The sequence below is a fragment of the Chrysemys picta genome, chromosome 16 (assembly GCF_011386835.1).
Source record: "Chrysemys picta bellii isolate R12L10 chromosome 16, ASM1138683v2, whole genome shotgun sequence".
NCBI lineage: Eukaryota > Metazoa > Chordata > Testudines > Emydidae > Chrysemys > Chrysemys picta.
This window is the reverse complement of record NC_088806.1, coordinates 1,962,873-1,978,022: the sequence shown is the minus strand read 5'-3', so window position 1 is coordinate 1,978,022 and position 15,150 is coordinate 1,962,873. Positions and strand designations below refer to the sequence as shown.

Sequence of the window (15,150 nt, the reverse complement as noted above, 5' to 3'; positions counted from 1 at the left end):
CCGGCCCTGCCAGGCCAGAGGGGTCAGGAAACAGACCCCTTGGGCGGGGGGTCTGGAGCTCAACCCCTTCACCCCAAGGAGGGGCAGAGGCTGCCGAGATAGATTAATTCCAGGCCATGCTGGGGGTTGGGGGGAGCCCGTCTGCTTCAATCGCCCCATAAATCGGGGCTGCTTCCAATTAAAACGGGGGGGGGGCAGGGCTGCGGGTCGGGAATGAGGGGCACCAGAAGAGTTGGGGGGGGGGGTCGGGCAGGGATGTTCCTTCATTTGTCGGACACATCTGCCCAGATGTTCCTCATCTGGCCACATTGGCTCCCAACCCCCCTCACCGCTCTAACCACTAGACCCCACTCCCTCCCAGAGCTGGGGAGAGAACCCAGGAGTCCTGGCTCTCAGCCCCCCCCCCCCCACTCTAACCCACCAGCCCCTGCTCCCCTCCCAGAGCCGGGGGAGAACCCAGGAGTCCTAGCTCCCAACCCCCCCTGCTCTAATCCACCAGCCCCCACTCCCCTCCCAGAACCAGGGAGAGAACCCAGGAGTCCTGGCTCCCAACCCCCCCTGCTCTAACCCAGCAGCCCCCACTCCCCTCCCAGAATGAGGGAGAGAACCCAGGAGTCCTGGCTCCCAGTCCCCCTCCACATTTCATCGTCCACCTCTGACCAGGGAATCATGTGAAGAGTTGCCCCCCCCCCAGCTCTGGGCCCCCCATCTCTGCCAGTGCCCCTCACTCCCGACCCGCAGTCCCTGCCACCCAGCCCTGGGTTGCTAGAAGGGAAGTGTTGGGGGGCAGATGTGAGGGGGGAGGGTGGGTTCTGAGTAGCGAGGGGACGTGGGACCCCTCGCCCAGGGCTGAGATGCGCCCACCTCTGGGGCGGGGCAGCTGGTTACACGGGGACCCCTTGCCTGGCGCTGAGATGCAGCCACATCACCCTCGGGTGTCGGCAGTATAGGGGTTTTGACACATGTTCCCATGGCAGCCAGCGGGGGGGGACACGTCCACTTAACTGCACCTCCCTCCGTAACACACACCCAGAGCACAACACAACACAACATGCTGTGCTGCTCCCTGGCACATCGAACCATAGACTATCGGTGTGGAAGGGATCTCGGGGGTGTCTAGTCCAACCCCCTGCTCAAAGCAGGACCAACACCCACACAGCGCAGCCTGCAACAACTCCTCTACACACACACACACACACACATCGAGCCTGCAACAACCCCAGTACATACACACAGACACAGATAAGACAACACAACACCTCGCGCTGCCCCTTGTACACACAGCACAGCCTACAACAATCCCTACACACACACACACACACAGCCTGCTACGACCCCTGTATACAGACAGACACAGAGACACACAACACACTACATCGTGCTGCCCCGGTACACACAGCGCACCCTGCAACAATTCCTCTACACACACACACAGCCTGCAACAACTCCTGTACACACACACACACACACACACAGAGCCTGCAACAACCCTGTACATACACACACAGACACACATAACACAACACCTCACACTGCTCCTTGTATACACACAGCACAGCCTGCAACAACCCCTCTACACACACACACACACACACACACACAGAGCCTGCTACAACCCCAGTACATACACACACAGAAACACACAACACAACACATCACGCTGCCCCGCTACACACAGCGCATCGTGCAACAACCCTCTCCACACACACACACACACACACACACACACACACACACACACACACACACGAGCCCTACGCCCCCCCCTTGCCCCCCCCATTGTGTAAACACCCCCCACACCCCGCCCCTCCCGCAGACCCCTCCCCTCCCTCCCGCAGCGGGCTCAGAAAGTTGCGAGCCGCAGCCCGGGGTGAGCGGGGGGAACTGGGGGGCTGCGCGGGGGGTTGGGGGGATCCCCAGGGCGGGAGTGAAAGTGGGGGGCCTGGGGGGGATTTTCACCCCCACCGCTCTGCACCCGGGAGCTCAGGACAGGGTCCCGGGGCAGCGACTTGTGGCTGGGGGGCGGGTTTGCAAAGCTTTGGGGTCCCCCCCAGCCAGGATGTCCGGGTGCTGTCGGCCAGGGCGAAGACTCATTCTGGGGGGCCCCTAAGATTTTGGGGGGTGGGGCTGAGTTGTGCGCAGATCCGGTGTGTGTGTGTGTGTGTGTGTGTGTGTGAAACTTATTGCAAAGAGTTTGCGGAAAGTAGTTTTGGGGGGGCGGCTTCTCGCAAAGATCCAGGGGTCCCCCTGGAGGCTTTGGGGCGTTGCAAAGGTTGGGGGGATCTTTGCCGAGGCTTAGGGGTGCAGCGTTGGTGGGCGGGATTTCCGGGGGGAGGGGAGACTACAGCTCGGCCAAGAGTTTCGGGGGGTTTCTCAGAAAGATTGGGGGCCCCTTTGAGGGAGCCACTTTGGGGGACTGGGCAAAGCTTTTCGGGGGCACATCTTCAAAAGCCAGGTGGGCCAGGTGTGAGGGAAAGGGGGGCTCACCGGCCAGAGGCAGTGCTAGCCCATTTTGGGGGTCCCTATATATTTTGGGGGGCCCCAAATATTGGGGTCCCGCTTGAGCTGCACGGGGCCCTGAGCAATTGCTTAGTCTGCTGACGCCTGGCTTCGGCTTGGCTTAGTTTTGCAAACGTTTGGGGGGGCTGCAGATTTGGGGGGACCAGGGAGGAAATAGGGGGTGCTTCTTGCAAAGAGCTGGAAGGGGGGCAGGCTCCCAAGCCAAGCGCAGATGCCTTCCCCCCCCCCCCCGGATACTAGTTGTTTTTTTTCTTTCCCTCTTTTTCCAGCTGCCTCCAAAAATCTTGGGGTTCCCCCTCCCCTCCAATGTCTGCAGTTCCTGGGCTTCCTTTGTCCACGGGGCCAGGCCTCTTCACCCCACTCAGGACCGGCTCGTGGGAGCGCGTCTAGTCCGGCCGGGCCGCTTCGGTTTTCTGGACTCGCCCATTGTTTCGGGATTGTTTCGGGACCAGCTATTCCAGAGACGGGCCCTTTGCCGGGGGTCCCCGACTCGAGAGGTTTCCGGACCCACTGCTCCAGACCTAAGACTTTTCGGGAGCGCCGAGACGCTGGACTTTTGTAGGGGATCCCGGCTCAGGAATTTCTCCAGAACCAACTTTTTGCCAGGGCCGGAAAGTTTTGGAGAATCCAGTTTTTCTAGCCGTACGGAGTTTGGCTCCATTGATTTGCTAGAGTCCACGTTTGTAGGGAAACTTGGTTCCCGCCCCAGACAAGAAACTTATTTTTGAGATTATTCTTTCTAGATTGCGAGGCAAATCTGGGTTTGTTCCCACCCCCCTTGACTGGGGAGAAATCTGGGTTATTTTTATACCTTGGGGTGAGAACTGGGTTTAATATTTCTAGATGAGAAGAAATCTCAGTTTAATTTTTCTGGATCAGGAAGAAATCCGGGTTTAATTTTCTTGGATCAGGGCAAAATCTGGATGTATTTTTTTTCTAGATTGGGAAGAAATCTGGGTTTATTTTTCCTAGATTGGGGAGAAATCTAAATTATTTTTTTCTGGATCGGGGCAAAATCTGGGTTTATTGTTTCTGGACTGGGATGAAATCTGGGTTTAACTTTTTCTAGATTGCAGATAAATCTAGGTGTAATTTTTCTGGATCAGGAAGAAATCTGGGTTAATTTTTCTGGATCAGGGCGAAATCTGGGTTTAATCATTTTTCTGGATCAGGGTGAATTCTGGGTTAATTTTTTTTTCTAGATTCGGAGGAAATCTAGGTTTAATTTTTCTGGATCAGGGTGATTTCTGGGTTTATTTTTTCTGGATTGGGGCAAAATCTGGGTTTGTTTTTTTCTGGATGGGGATGAAATCAGGATTTAATTGTTTCTAGATTGGGGAGAAATCTGGGTTTATTTTTCTGGATCTGGGTGATTTCTGGGGTTTTGTTTTTTTTTAGATTGGGGCGGGGAAAAGCAGGGTTTCCTTTTTCGAGAGTTGGGGGAATCAGGGAGTCAGACAAATGTGTCAAGTATCGGGGTTAGCCGTGTTAGTCTGTATCTACAAAAACAACAAGGAGTCTGGTGGCACCTTAAAGACTAACAGATTTATTTGGGCATAAGCTTTCGTGGGTAAAAACCTCACTTCTTCGGATGCATCTGAAGAAGTGAGACAAATGTGAGGAGTTAAAACTTTCTAGACCAGGCAAAAATGGAGCATTAAAAGTTTTGGAGCTTAGGAGACATTTTGGGGTTTCCATTTTTGTAGACTGGGGAAAAAAGTGATTGTTTCCCTCTACATTAGGGGAAAATGGGGTGTCCATTTTGTGCTCGACAAAAGGCACTTGGGGGCTTGGTTTTTCCAGATTAGGGACATTTTGGGGGGTTCATTTGCTTGTTAGCCTAGGGAGAATTTCCTCTAGATTAGAAAAAAATTGTGGAGGGAGGGAGTTGATTTTTCCACGCCAGAAATTTATTCACAGGTTAATCTTTTCCAGACTTGGTCATTTATTAGGATGTAAATATTCTGGTGGGTCGAATTTTCAGGCTATCTGGGGGTAGCAGAGTCCTTCCAGAGAGAGGAAAATCCGGGGGATTCACTTGTCCCAGATCAAGGCGGTTTGGGGTGCCATTTTTCCAGGCAAAAGATTATTTTTCTGGAGTAAAGTTTCCCCGATTGGGAATTTACTCCCCCCCACCACTCCCCGTTGGTTGATCAGGATTTCGCGATAGCAGCTTTCCCCCTGCCAAGGAATTCGGGACTGACCCCAACCATGGAGGTTTGGCTTCTTTGTCTCTGGATTCCCTCACTCAGGCGGTGGAAGGTGAGTGAAAATTGGGGGGATTTAGTAGGTTTCTGTGTCTTTGGGAGCCAGGACGCCTGGGTTCTCTCCCTGGTTCTGGGAGCGGAGTGGGGGCTGGTGGGTCAGAGCAGGGGGGGCTGGGAGCCAGGACTCCTGGGTTCTCATCCCACATGCCCCGTCTGCCCACCTCTTTCCTGAGTTTTGATTGACTGCGTTTTTTACACTAACAAAAAGTGGGTTTGGCAAAGTACTTTCTTTCTTTCTTTCTTTCGCGCAAGATCTGCTGCAGAAAAGAAGCAGAGCGTGAAAGCAGCCTGTTGAAAGAGACAACAGGCCTGGAAAGAAAAGTGAAGGAAAACAAGAAAAAAAAAGAAAGAAAACAACAACCCACCACCCACCCTCTTCCACGCTTGTCTTTCTCTGCCTCCCGCTCTTTCTTCCTCGGGGTTTGTTCCGCCAAGCAAACATTTTTTTTGCCTTTGAAAACTTTGTGTCCCTGCTGCCCAGCTCCTACGACAGACTTTTCTCCTTCATTAGCCCCTGTCTCGCTCCCTCTTTCTCCCGGCTCCCATAAGGCCTGTGCAGATGTATCTTACTTCTGTCTTTGGCTCTGTCCCTTTCTCCCCCAGCCTTTCAGCCCAGGACTCCTGGGTTCTCTCCCCGGCTCTGGGAGGGAGGTGCGGGCTGGTGGGTTAAAGCAGGGTGGGGCTGGGAGCCAGGACTCCTGGGTTCTCTCCCCAGCTCTGGGAGGGGGGTGCGGGCTGGTGGGTTAAAGCAGGGTGGGGCTGGGAGCCAGGACTCCTGGGTTCTCTCCCCAGCACTGGGAGGGGAGTGGGGGCTGGTGGGTCAGAGCAGGGGGGCTGGGAGCCAGGACTCCTGGGTTCTCTCCCCGGCTCTGGGAGGGAGGTGCGGGCTGGTGGGTTAAAGCAGGGTGGGGCTGGGAGCCAGGACTCCTGGGTTCTCTCCCCGGCACTAGGAGGGGAGTGGGGGCTGGTGGGTTAGAGCACGGGGGCTGGGAGCCAGGACTCCTCGGTTCTCTCCCCTCCTTGCCCACGAATTTAACCCCTTTCTCCCGCCCCCAATTCTTTGGGGGGCTGGCGGGATTCGAACTTGCAGCCCGGGGCCCAGGCTGCAAATCAGGAGAGAACCCAGGCGTCCTGGCTCCCAGCCCTCTCCTGTTTGGAACAAACCACCCTGTTCTGGGAAGCCGGGCGGGCGCAGCGGCCGGGAGTTCGTTCACATCTGGCATGGATTTAGCTCAGGACAGAGGAGAACACAGATTTGGGGGGGAGGGGTCACGGTCTGGCAGCTGGAGCCGGGAGGCCCAGCTGGGGATGGGGGGGCTGGAGCTGAGGCCGGGTGGGAGCCGGCGCCCCCTAGAGGGGACAGGCCCCTGCCCCATTCCCCGTCCCCCTGAGCCAGCCAGTCCCCGCCCTGGGGCCGGGGGGGAGCCGGTGCCCCCTAGAGGGGACAGGCCCCTGCCCCATTCCCCGCCCCCCGGAGCCAGCCAGTCCCCGTCCGGACAGTTGCTGGTTTCCCCGTGTGGCCCCCGAGTGGGACAGAAGCCTCGCACGGCCGTGCAAGCGTGCGGCACCAGAGCCACGCGAAGGAGGCCGTGGCCTGCAGGAAAGCGAGACAGGCGTCTCCGTGTGCTCCTGGGAAGGCCTCTGTGTACCTCAGGCGTACGCGGCTCCCCTGGGACGGACCCTCAGATTCACCCTGTCATGACCCATCACCCACCACCCCACAGCACCTGTGTGCACAGGCCGGGCGGGGGGGGCAAGAATTCTGTCTGCATGGGAAAGGATTCAGGGGTTCGCTCCCCGGCTCTGGGAGGGGAGTGGGGGCTGGTGGGTCAGAGCAGGGGGGGCTGGGAGCCAGGACTCCTGGGTTCTCTCCCCGGCTCTGGGAGGGAGTGGGGACAGGGGGTTAGGGCAGGGGGGGCTGGGAGCCAGGACTCCTGGTTTCTCTCCCTGGCTCTGGGAGGGGAGTGGGGGCTGGTGGGTTAGAGCAGGGGGGGCTGGGAGCCAGGACTCCTGGGTTCTCTCCCCGGCTCTGGAGGGGAGCGGGGGCTGGTGGGTTAGAGCTGGGGGGCTGGGAGCCAGGACTCCTGGGTTCTTCCCCCCTCACTCCAGACCCTAACCTTCCCCCACCCCCCTTTCTCTGTCTCCCAGAGACCTTGCTGAACACCCGGCTGGAGACGTCGGATCTGAAGTGGACGACGTACCCCCAGACGGACGGCCAGGTGAGAGGGCTGGCGGGTGGCAGGTGGGGGTCGGGGGGAGGGGAGCTGGGGAGAGGGTCAGATATTTTGTGGGAGGGGGCCAGGCGGGTCGCAGGCTCTGTGAGATGGGGGGATCCCAGGTATGGGGGAGCACGGTGGGTTCTGGGGAGGTGGGGGGGAGTGTGGGGGCAAGTTTTTTTGGGGGGCTGTGGAGGAATAGGGGGTGCTGAGTGTCTGGCCCCCCCACTGACTGAACTCTGTTCCCTCCCCTGTTCTCTGCCCCATCTCCTCCCTCTGCCCCCCATCCCCCATCTCTCCCACCCCCTGCCCCATCTCTGAATTCCCTGTTCTCTGCCCCCTGCACCCTGTCTTTCCCCTCCCTTTCTCCCACCCTCGTAATGCCTCTGCACCCCCCTTTTCCTGCTCCCCCTCTTTCCCTGGCCCCCCATCCCCTGCCCCCTCTCTGCCCCATCTCCTCCTCCTGCACCCCATCTCCTCCTGCACCCCATTCCCATCTCCTCCTGCACCCCATCTCTGAATTGCTTGCTCTCTGCCCCGTCTCCTCCCCCTGCACCCCATCCCCCATTTCCCCGTATCCCCCATCGCCAAATTCCCTGTTCTCTGCCCCCTGCACTCCATCTCCCCCTGCACCCCATCTTTCCCATCCTTTTCTCCCACCCTTGTAATGCCTCTGCACCCCCCTTTTCCTGCACCCCCTCTTTCCCTGGCCCCCCATCCCCTGTCCCCTCTCTGCCCCGTCTCCTCCCCTGCACCCCATCTCCCCCTGCACCCCATCCCCCATCTCCCCGTATCCCCATCTCCAAATTCCCTGCTCTCTGCCCCCTGAACCCCATCTCCCCCTGCACCCCGTCTTTCCCCTCTCTCCATCCTTTCTTTCTCCCACCCTTCTTTGCACCCCTCCTTTCCCTGCCCCCCCCCCCGTGCCCCCCGGCAGTGGGAGGAGCTGAGTGGGCTGGACGAGGAACGCCAGCACTCGGTGCGCACGTTCGAGGTGTGCGCGGTGGAGGGGCCGGGCCGGGAGGCCTGGCTGCGCAGTGGCTTCGTGCCGCGCCGGGGGGCAGCCCACGTCTACGCCGAGCTGCGCTACACGGTGGTGGAGTGTTTCTCCCTCCCGCGCCCGGCCCGGGCCTGCAAGGAGACCTTCAATGTCTTCTTCTACGAGGCCGAGCGGGACCTGGCCACGGCCACCGACCCGCCCTGGCTGGAGAACCCCTGGGTCAAAGTGGACACGGTGGCGGCCGAGCACCTGACCCGCAAACGCCCGGGGGCCGAGGCCACAGGGAAAGTGAATGTCAAGACCCTGCGGCTGGGGCCGCTCACCAAAGCCGGCTTCTACGTGGCCTTCCAGGACCAGGGCGCCTGCATGGCCCTGCTGGGCGTCCGGCTCTACTTCCAGAAGTGCCCGGGGGCCGTGGCCCGCCTGGCCGCCTTCCCGGAGACGGTGCCCCGGGAGCTGGTGACGCCCGTGGCCGGCGCCTGCGTGGCCGGGGCCGAGCCAGAGGGGCCCGGGCCCCTCAGCATGTACTGTCGGGAGGACGGGCGCTGGGCCGAGCACAGCGCCCGCCGGCTGTGTCTGCCTGGCCGGGCACGAGGCCGCCGAGGGGAACACGCAGTGCCGAGGTGAGGTGCCTGGACACCAGGGTTCTGCGGGGAATGGGGAGCGGATGCGGGGCTCCGAGGTGGCCCGGATGCCTGGGTTCCCAGGATGGGGAGTTGGATGCCTGGGTTCTGGGGGGGGCGGCCCGGATGCCTGGGTTCCCGGGATGGGGAGTTGGATGCCTGGGTTCTGAGCTGGCCCGGATGCCTGGGTTCCGGGGTCCAGCTGCTGGGGTTCCGGGGGGGGGGGGGGGGGGGGCTGGACACCTGGGTTCCAGGGGGCGCTGGTCGCTCAGGTTCTGGAGCAGCTGGACGCTCGGGTTCTGGGGGGGCCCGGATGCCTGGGTTCCGAGCTGGCAGGGAACAATCGTGGGGTCTCAAGTGGCAGGTCTTGGAAGTAGGTGCTGGGATCTAGCCACAAATCAGGGGGGCCAGGACTCCTGGGTTCTCTCCCCAGGGAGCGGGAGGGTCAGTCGCACCCCTCACATGGGGGGGGGGACTTTCATCTCTCTGAGCTGCAATAGGAAACCCGCTCCCCCCCCCCCGCAGCTGCTCCCAGGGAGAGGAGCCTTTGAACACCGGGCCAGCCCCCCCCCCCCCCCGAGCTATGGGGGGGAGGGGCAGACATGAAGGGGGACAAGCGGCGCTGAGATGCGGCCACCTCTGGGGCGGGGGCCGTTTAACCCTATGTTTCCCAGGAAGGCGCCGTCTGACCCTTTTTGTCTCGCCAGCCTGTGTCCCTGGCACCTTCAAGGCCATGCAGGGTGAGGGGTCCTGCCAGCCCTGCCCCCCCTATAGCCATTCCTCGGTGCCCGGCTCCGCCATCTGCTCCTGCCGCAACGGGTACTTCCGTGCCAGCGCCGACCCCCTCGGCTCCCCCTGCACCAGTGAGTCACCCTGGGAGGGGAGTGGGAGCTGGGGGGTGAGAGCAGGGGGGGCTGGGAGCCAGGACTCTGGGAGTCACCCTGGGAGGGGAGTGGGGGCTGGGGGGTGAGAGCAGGGGGGGCTGGGAGCCAGGACTCTGGGAGTCACCCTGGGAGGGGAGTGGGGGCTGGGGGGTGAGAGCAGGGGGGGCTGGGAGCCAGGTTCTCTCCCTGACTCTGGGAGGGGAGTGGAGCCTGGGGGGTTGGAGCCGGGGGGGGGGGAAGCCAGGACTCCTGGGTTCTACCTCTCTCCCCCCCTCCCCCCCCACAGCAACCCCGTCGGCCCCGCGCAGCATCGTGCCCCAGATCAACGGCTCGGTGGTGGTGCTGACCTGGAGCGAGCCCCTGGAGAACGGGGGCCGGCAGGACGTGACCTACAACGTGCTCTGCTCCGAGTGCCCCGATGGGCAGCTGTGCCGGCGCTGCGCCCGCCTGACCTTTGCCCCCAGCGCGGCGGGGCTGGCAGAGGAAGAGGTGACGGTCCAGGGCCTGCAGCCCTACGTCACCTACACCTTCGAGATCCAGGCCGTCAACGGGGTGTCGGAACTGAGCCCCAACCCGCCCCAGGCCGAGCCGGTCAACGTCACCACCAACAAGGACGGTGAGAGCCGGCCAGTGCCCCTCACTCCTGACCCGCAGCCCCTGCCCGGCCGGTGCCCCTCACTCCCACCCTGCAGCCCTCAGCCCCGCCGGTGCCCCTCACTCCCGCCTCGCAGCCCCCCCAGCCCAGCCGGTGCCCCTCACTCCCGACCCGCAGCCCCTGCTAGCCCAGCCCTGCCCCCCCCAACCCTGCCGGTGCCCCTCACTCCCGACCTGCAGCCCCTGCTAGCCCAGCCCTGCCCCCCCCAGCTCTGCCGGTGCCCCTCACTCCCGACCCGCAGCCCCTGCCAGCCCAGCCCTGCCCCCCACAGCTCTGCCGATGCCCCTCACTCCTGAACCGCAGCCCCTGCCAGCCCAGCCCTGCCCCCCCCCAGCTCTGCCGGTGCCCCTCACTCCCGACCTGCAGCCCCTGCTAGCCCAGCCCTGCCCCCCACAGCTCTGCCAGTGCCCCTCACTCCCGACCCGCAGCCCCTGCCACTGGCCCTGCCCCCCCCAGCCCTGCTGATGCCCCTCACTCCCGACCCACAGCCCCTGCCAGCCCAGCCCTGCCCCCCACAGCTCTGCCGGTGCCCCCTCACTCCCGACCCGCAGCCCCTGCCCACCCGGCCCTGCCCCCCCCAGCTCTGCCGGTGCCCCTCACTCCCGCCCCACAGCCCTGACTTGGCATTTCCCCCCAGTGCCTCCGCCCGTGGACAGGGTCCAGGGGTCTCTCTCCCCGACCGGGATGGTTCTGAGCTGGCCGGTGCCCCACCCCCCCAGCGGGCACATCCTGGACTACGAGGTGAAATACTATGAGAAGGTGAGTGGGGGGGGCTCCTGGAGGGAGGGGGGTCTGGGGGGGATGGAAAGGAGCTGGGGGAGGGGGTCAGGGATCAGAGGTGGAAGGGATCGTGAGGGGGGCAGTGTGGGGGGAGGGGACCAGGGGAGGGGATTGGGGGACTGTGGGGGGGGTGAGGGAAGGAGCGGGATGGGGTTGGGAAGGGGATCGGGAGGGGGGCAGTGGGGGAGGGGGGCAGTGGGGGAGGGGATTGGGGGGCATGTGGGGCGGTGAGGGGAGGATTGGGGGGGCAGTGGGGGTGAGGGGACCAGAGGAGGGGCTGTGGGGGGGTGAGGGGAGGATCGGGATGGGATTGGGGAGGGGATCAGGACGGGGGCTGAGGGGGGACCAGGGGAGGGGGTGGGGGTGCTGGGGGGGGCTGAGGGGAGGATCGGGAGTGGGTTGGGGAGGGGATCAGGAGGGGGGGCAGTGGGGGAGGGGACCAGGGGAGGGGATTGGGGGAGCTGTGGGGAGGAACGGGGGGGGGGCAGTGGGAGGAGGAGAGGTCTCTGCGCTGCGGTGCCGGGACCGACCCCCCCATTCCTCCCCCCCAGGGCGCGGCGGGCGGGGAGTCCCCCATGTTCCTGAAGGCGTCAGAGGCCCGGTTGACGCTGGGGCAGCTGCGCCGTGGGGCATCCTATGGGGTGCAGGTCCGTGCCCGCTCCGAGGCCGGCTACGGGGAATTCGGGCCAGAGTTCCTTGTCCCCATGCATGGCAGTGGTGAGTGACCCCCCTCAGCCCCCCCCGACCCCGGCCCCCCTCGGGCCTGAAGCCCCCCCGGAGCGTTGGGTTCCAACGGGCGACGACGCTCCCGCCGGCCCCACGAACGCAGCCCCGGGGCCAGGTTCAGACGGTGCCTGGTTGCTCGAGGAGGGAGGTTGCACGAGGAGGGAGCTTGCACAAGGAGGAAGGTTGCACATGGGTGCCAGGTTGCACAAGGAGGATGGTTGAACGGGGGTGCCAGGTTTCACGAGGAGGGAGGTTGCATGAGGAGGGAGGTTGCACGGGGGTGCCAGGTTGCACGAGGAGGATGGTTGCACGGGGGTGCCCGGTTGCACGAGGAGGGAGGTTGCACGGGGGTGCCAGGTTGCACGAGGAGGATGGTTGCACGGGGGTGCCAGGTTGCACGAGGAGGGAGGTTGCACGAGGAGGGAGGTTGCACGTGGGTGCCCGGTTGCACGAGGAGGGAGGTTGCATGGGGGTGCCAGGTTGCACGAGGAGGGAGGTTGCACGGGGGTGCCAGGTTGCATGAGGAGGGAGGTTGCACGAGAAGGGAGGTTGCACGGGGATGCCAGGTTGCACGAGGAGGATGGTTGCACGGGGTGCCAGGTTGCACGAGGAGGGAGGTTGCACAGGGGTGCCCGGTTGCACGAGGAGGGAGGTTGCACGGGGGTGCCCGGTTGCACGAGGAGGGAGGTTGCACGGGGGTGCCCGGTTGCACGAGGAGGATGGTTGCACGGGGTGCCAGGTTGCACGAGGAGGGAGGTTGCACGGGGGTGCCCGGTTGCACGAGGAGGGAGGTTGCATGGGGGTGCCAGGTTGCACGAGGAGGGAGGTTGCACGAGAAGGGAGGTTGCACGGGGATGCCAGGTTGCACGAGGAGGATGGTTTGCACGGGGTGCCAGGTTGCACGAGGAGGGAGGTTGCACGGGGGTGCCCGGTTGCACGAGGAGGGAGGTTGCACGGGGGTGCCCGGTTGCACGAGGAGGATGGTTGCACGGGGGTGCCAAGGTGTCCGTGACGGCAGGCTGCCGGTAGGGTGGACACACGATTCTCCGCTGCCTGCCGGCGCCCGTGCTCCCCATGTGCCATCTGGGTTCCTAGCACCGCCCTGTCCGCCCGCCAGGATCTGCCTCCGCGTCCCAGGGGCTGGCTCCCGTTGCCCCCCGTGGGCAGGTCAGGGCCTGGCGCCCCCCTGTGGCCTGTTCCAGTGCAGCAAGTGGCCTGCCTCAGTTTCCCCTCCCAGGCCCTTTGGCTTCTCAGTGCCCGCCAGGCTGGGCAGTGTCTCTCCCGCTGAGCCAGGCGGGTTGGGGGTGACGCTGGCCTGACCCCCCCAGCCCAGGGCAGCCCCCTGACGGTGTCTCTCTCCCCAGAGGCGGGGGGCCGGCGGAGCAGCTGGGGCTGATCGTGGGGGCGGCCGCCGTGGGGGCCCTGCTGGTGCTGGCGGTGGTGGCAGTGGCTGTGATCTGCGTGAGGTGAGACCCCCCCCCCCGGCGCGCAAGGGTTGAGGGTGGGCACTTGGGGGGCAGGGAGGGGCCGGGGGGGTGGAGAGATGGGGCTGGGCTGGGTCCAGCCACGTTCTCCCCAGAGGGGATTCCGGGGGGGGTCTCTTGGCTGCCCCCCCGACTCTTTCTCCCTCCCCCGGCAGGAAGCACGGGGCGGGGGGCCGCGACCCTGAATACTCGGACAAACACGGCCAGTACCTCATTGGGCATGGTGAGTGGGGGGCAGGGGGTGAGTGGGGGGCAGGGGGTGAGTGGGGGGCTGGGGGTGAGTGAGGGCAGGGCGGGGGGGGCGAGGGTGAGTGGGGGGCAGGGGGTGAGTGGGGGGGTAGGGGGTGAGTGGGGGGCAGGGGGTGAGTGGGGGGCTGGGGGTGAGTGGGAGATGGAGGAGCGACGGGGCAGGGGAAGAGAGGTGAGGTGAGGGGGGTGGGTTTGGGGGTTGGCGGGGGTGAGTGGGGGTAGGGGGTGAGTGGGGGGTAGGGGGTGAATGGGGGACTGGGGGTGAGTGGGGGGCAGGGGGTGAGTGGGGGGTAGGGGGTGAATGGGGGGCTGGGGGTGAGTGGGAGATGGAGGAGCGACGGGGCAGGGAAGAGAGGTGAGGTGAGGGGGTGGGTTTGGGGGTTGGCGGGGGTGAGTGAGGGCAGGGCGAGGGGTGAGTGGGGGAGCAGGGGGTGGATGGGGGCAGGGGGTGAGTGGGGAGACAGAGGAGCAAGGGGGCAAGGAAGAGGGGTGGGGTGAGGGGATGGGTGAGGGGTTGTGAATGCGGGGCAGGGCAGGGGGGGCGAGTGGGGAGGCGGGGTTAGTGGGGGGCAGGGCAGTGGGTGAGTGGGAGGCAGAAGGAGGGGGTGCAGGTGAATGGGGGGAGTGGGGAGACGGAGGAGCAAGGGGCAGGGAAGAGAGGTGGGGTGGGAGGATGGGTTCGGGGGTTGGCAGGGGTGAGTGGGGGCAGGGCGGGGAGGCGAGTGAGGGGCGGGGGTGAATGGGGAGGCAGAAGGGAGGGGGAGACAGAGGAGCGAGGGGGCAGGGAAGAGGGGTGGGGTTGGGGGCGTGAGTGAGGGGCAGGGCAGAGGGGTAAGTGGGGGGACAGAAGGAGGGGGTGGGGGTGCGTGGCCGGCAGGAGCGGGTCTGGGGGTGCTCTGCTCTAACCGTGTCTCCCCCCCCCCGGAACCCCTCCTTCCCAGGCACCAAGCTCTACATCGACCCCTTCACCTACGAGGACCCCAACGAGGCCGTGCGGGAATTCGCCAAAGAGATCGACGTCTCCTACGTCAAAATCGAGGAGGTGATCGGCGCCGGTGAGCCCCGAACCCCCGAACCGGCCCCTGAACCCCCAAACTGGCCCCTGAAGTCCCAACCCCCCGAATAGTCTCTGAGCCCCCAAGTTCACGGCTTCTGCTCCCTCAATCCATCGCCTCTGCAACTGGGATCCCAGGGGGGCGGGGGGCCCACGCTGCGGTTGCTCAACTGAGGGCAACCCCCCAAAAACGGGTGGTTATTTCGAATAATTTGATCTACCTGGTTACCATATGCCAAACACGCAGGTCCCTGAAAGCGCCCCCAGCCTTTGGGCTCCATGCCCGGACGGGCCGCATCAAGGACAGGAAGGACAATTGGAAATCTGGTTAGTCTTCTAAAATGTTTCTCTCTCTCTGTTTCATTCCCCCCTTTCTCACTGTCTCCACCCACTTTTTCATTCCCTCTTTCACCCGTCTTGTTTTTTCTTTCTCTGTTTCATTCCCTGTTCCTTTCTCCTTTCTCTCTCTCTCATTCTTTCACTCTGTTTCATTCCCCCTTTTTCTCTGTCCCGTCTCACTGTTGTATTCCTTCTTTCTCCACGGCTTCTTCTTTCTCTGTTGCATTCCTCCTTCCTCTCCGTTTTCTTCCCCCTTTTTCTGTGTCTTATGTTTCATTCCCTCTTTCCCCCATCTCACTTTCTTTCTCCCCATTTCATTCCTCCTTTCTCTCTGTATCATTCTCTTTCACTCT

At 63.3% G+C, this 15,150-nt stretch overlaps 1 protein-coding gene across 1 annotated transcript in view; it reads left to right on the top strand.

Annotated features, from left to right (window-relative positions):
* The first annotated feature begins 1,809 nt into the window (after positions 1-1,809).
* The window catches only part of EPHB4 (EPH receptor B4), a 36,990-nt gene continuing 23,649 nt past the window's right edge, over positions 1,810-15,150 (top strand). Inside the window, 13 exon segments of the mRNA XM_065570396.1 lie at positions 1,810-1,870; positions 2,790-4,762; positions 4,765-4,782; positions 6,936-7,006; positions 7,941-8,561; positions 8,563-8,626; positions 9,334-9,489; positions 9,797-10,126; positions 10,803-10,924; positions 11,497-11,662; positions 13,038-13,137; positions 13,311-13,378; positions 14,346-14,446. Of these exon segments, the coding sequence (XP_065426468.1) occupies positions 4,732-4,762; positions 4,765-4,782; positions 6,936-7,006; positions 7,941-8,561; positions 8,563-8,626; positions 9,334-9,489; positions 9,797-10,126; positions 10,803-10,924; positions 11,497-11,662; positions 13,038-13,137; positions 13,311-13,378; positions 14,346-14,446 (1,848 nt within the window). The 5' untranslated portion in view covers positions 1,810-1,870; positions 2,790-4,731.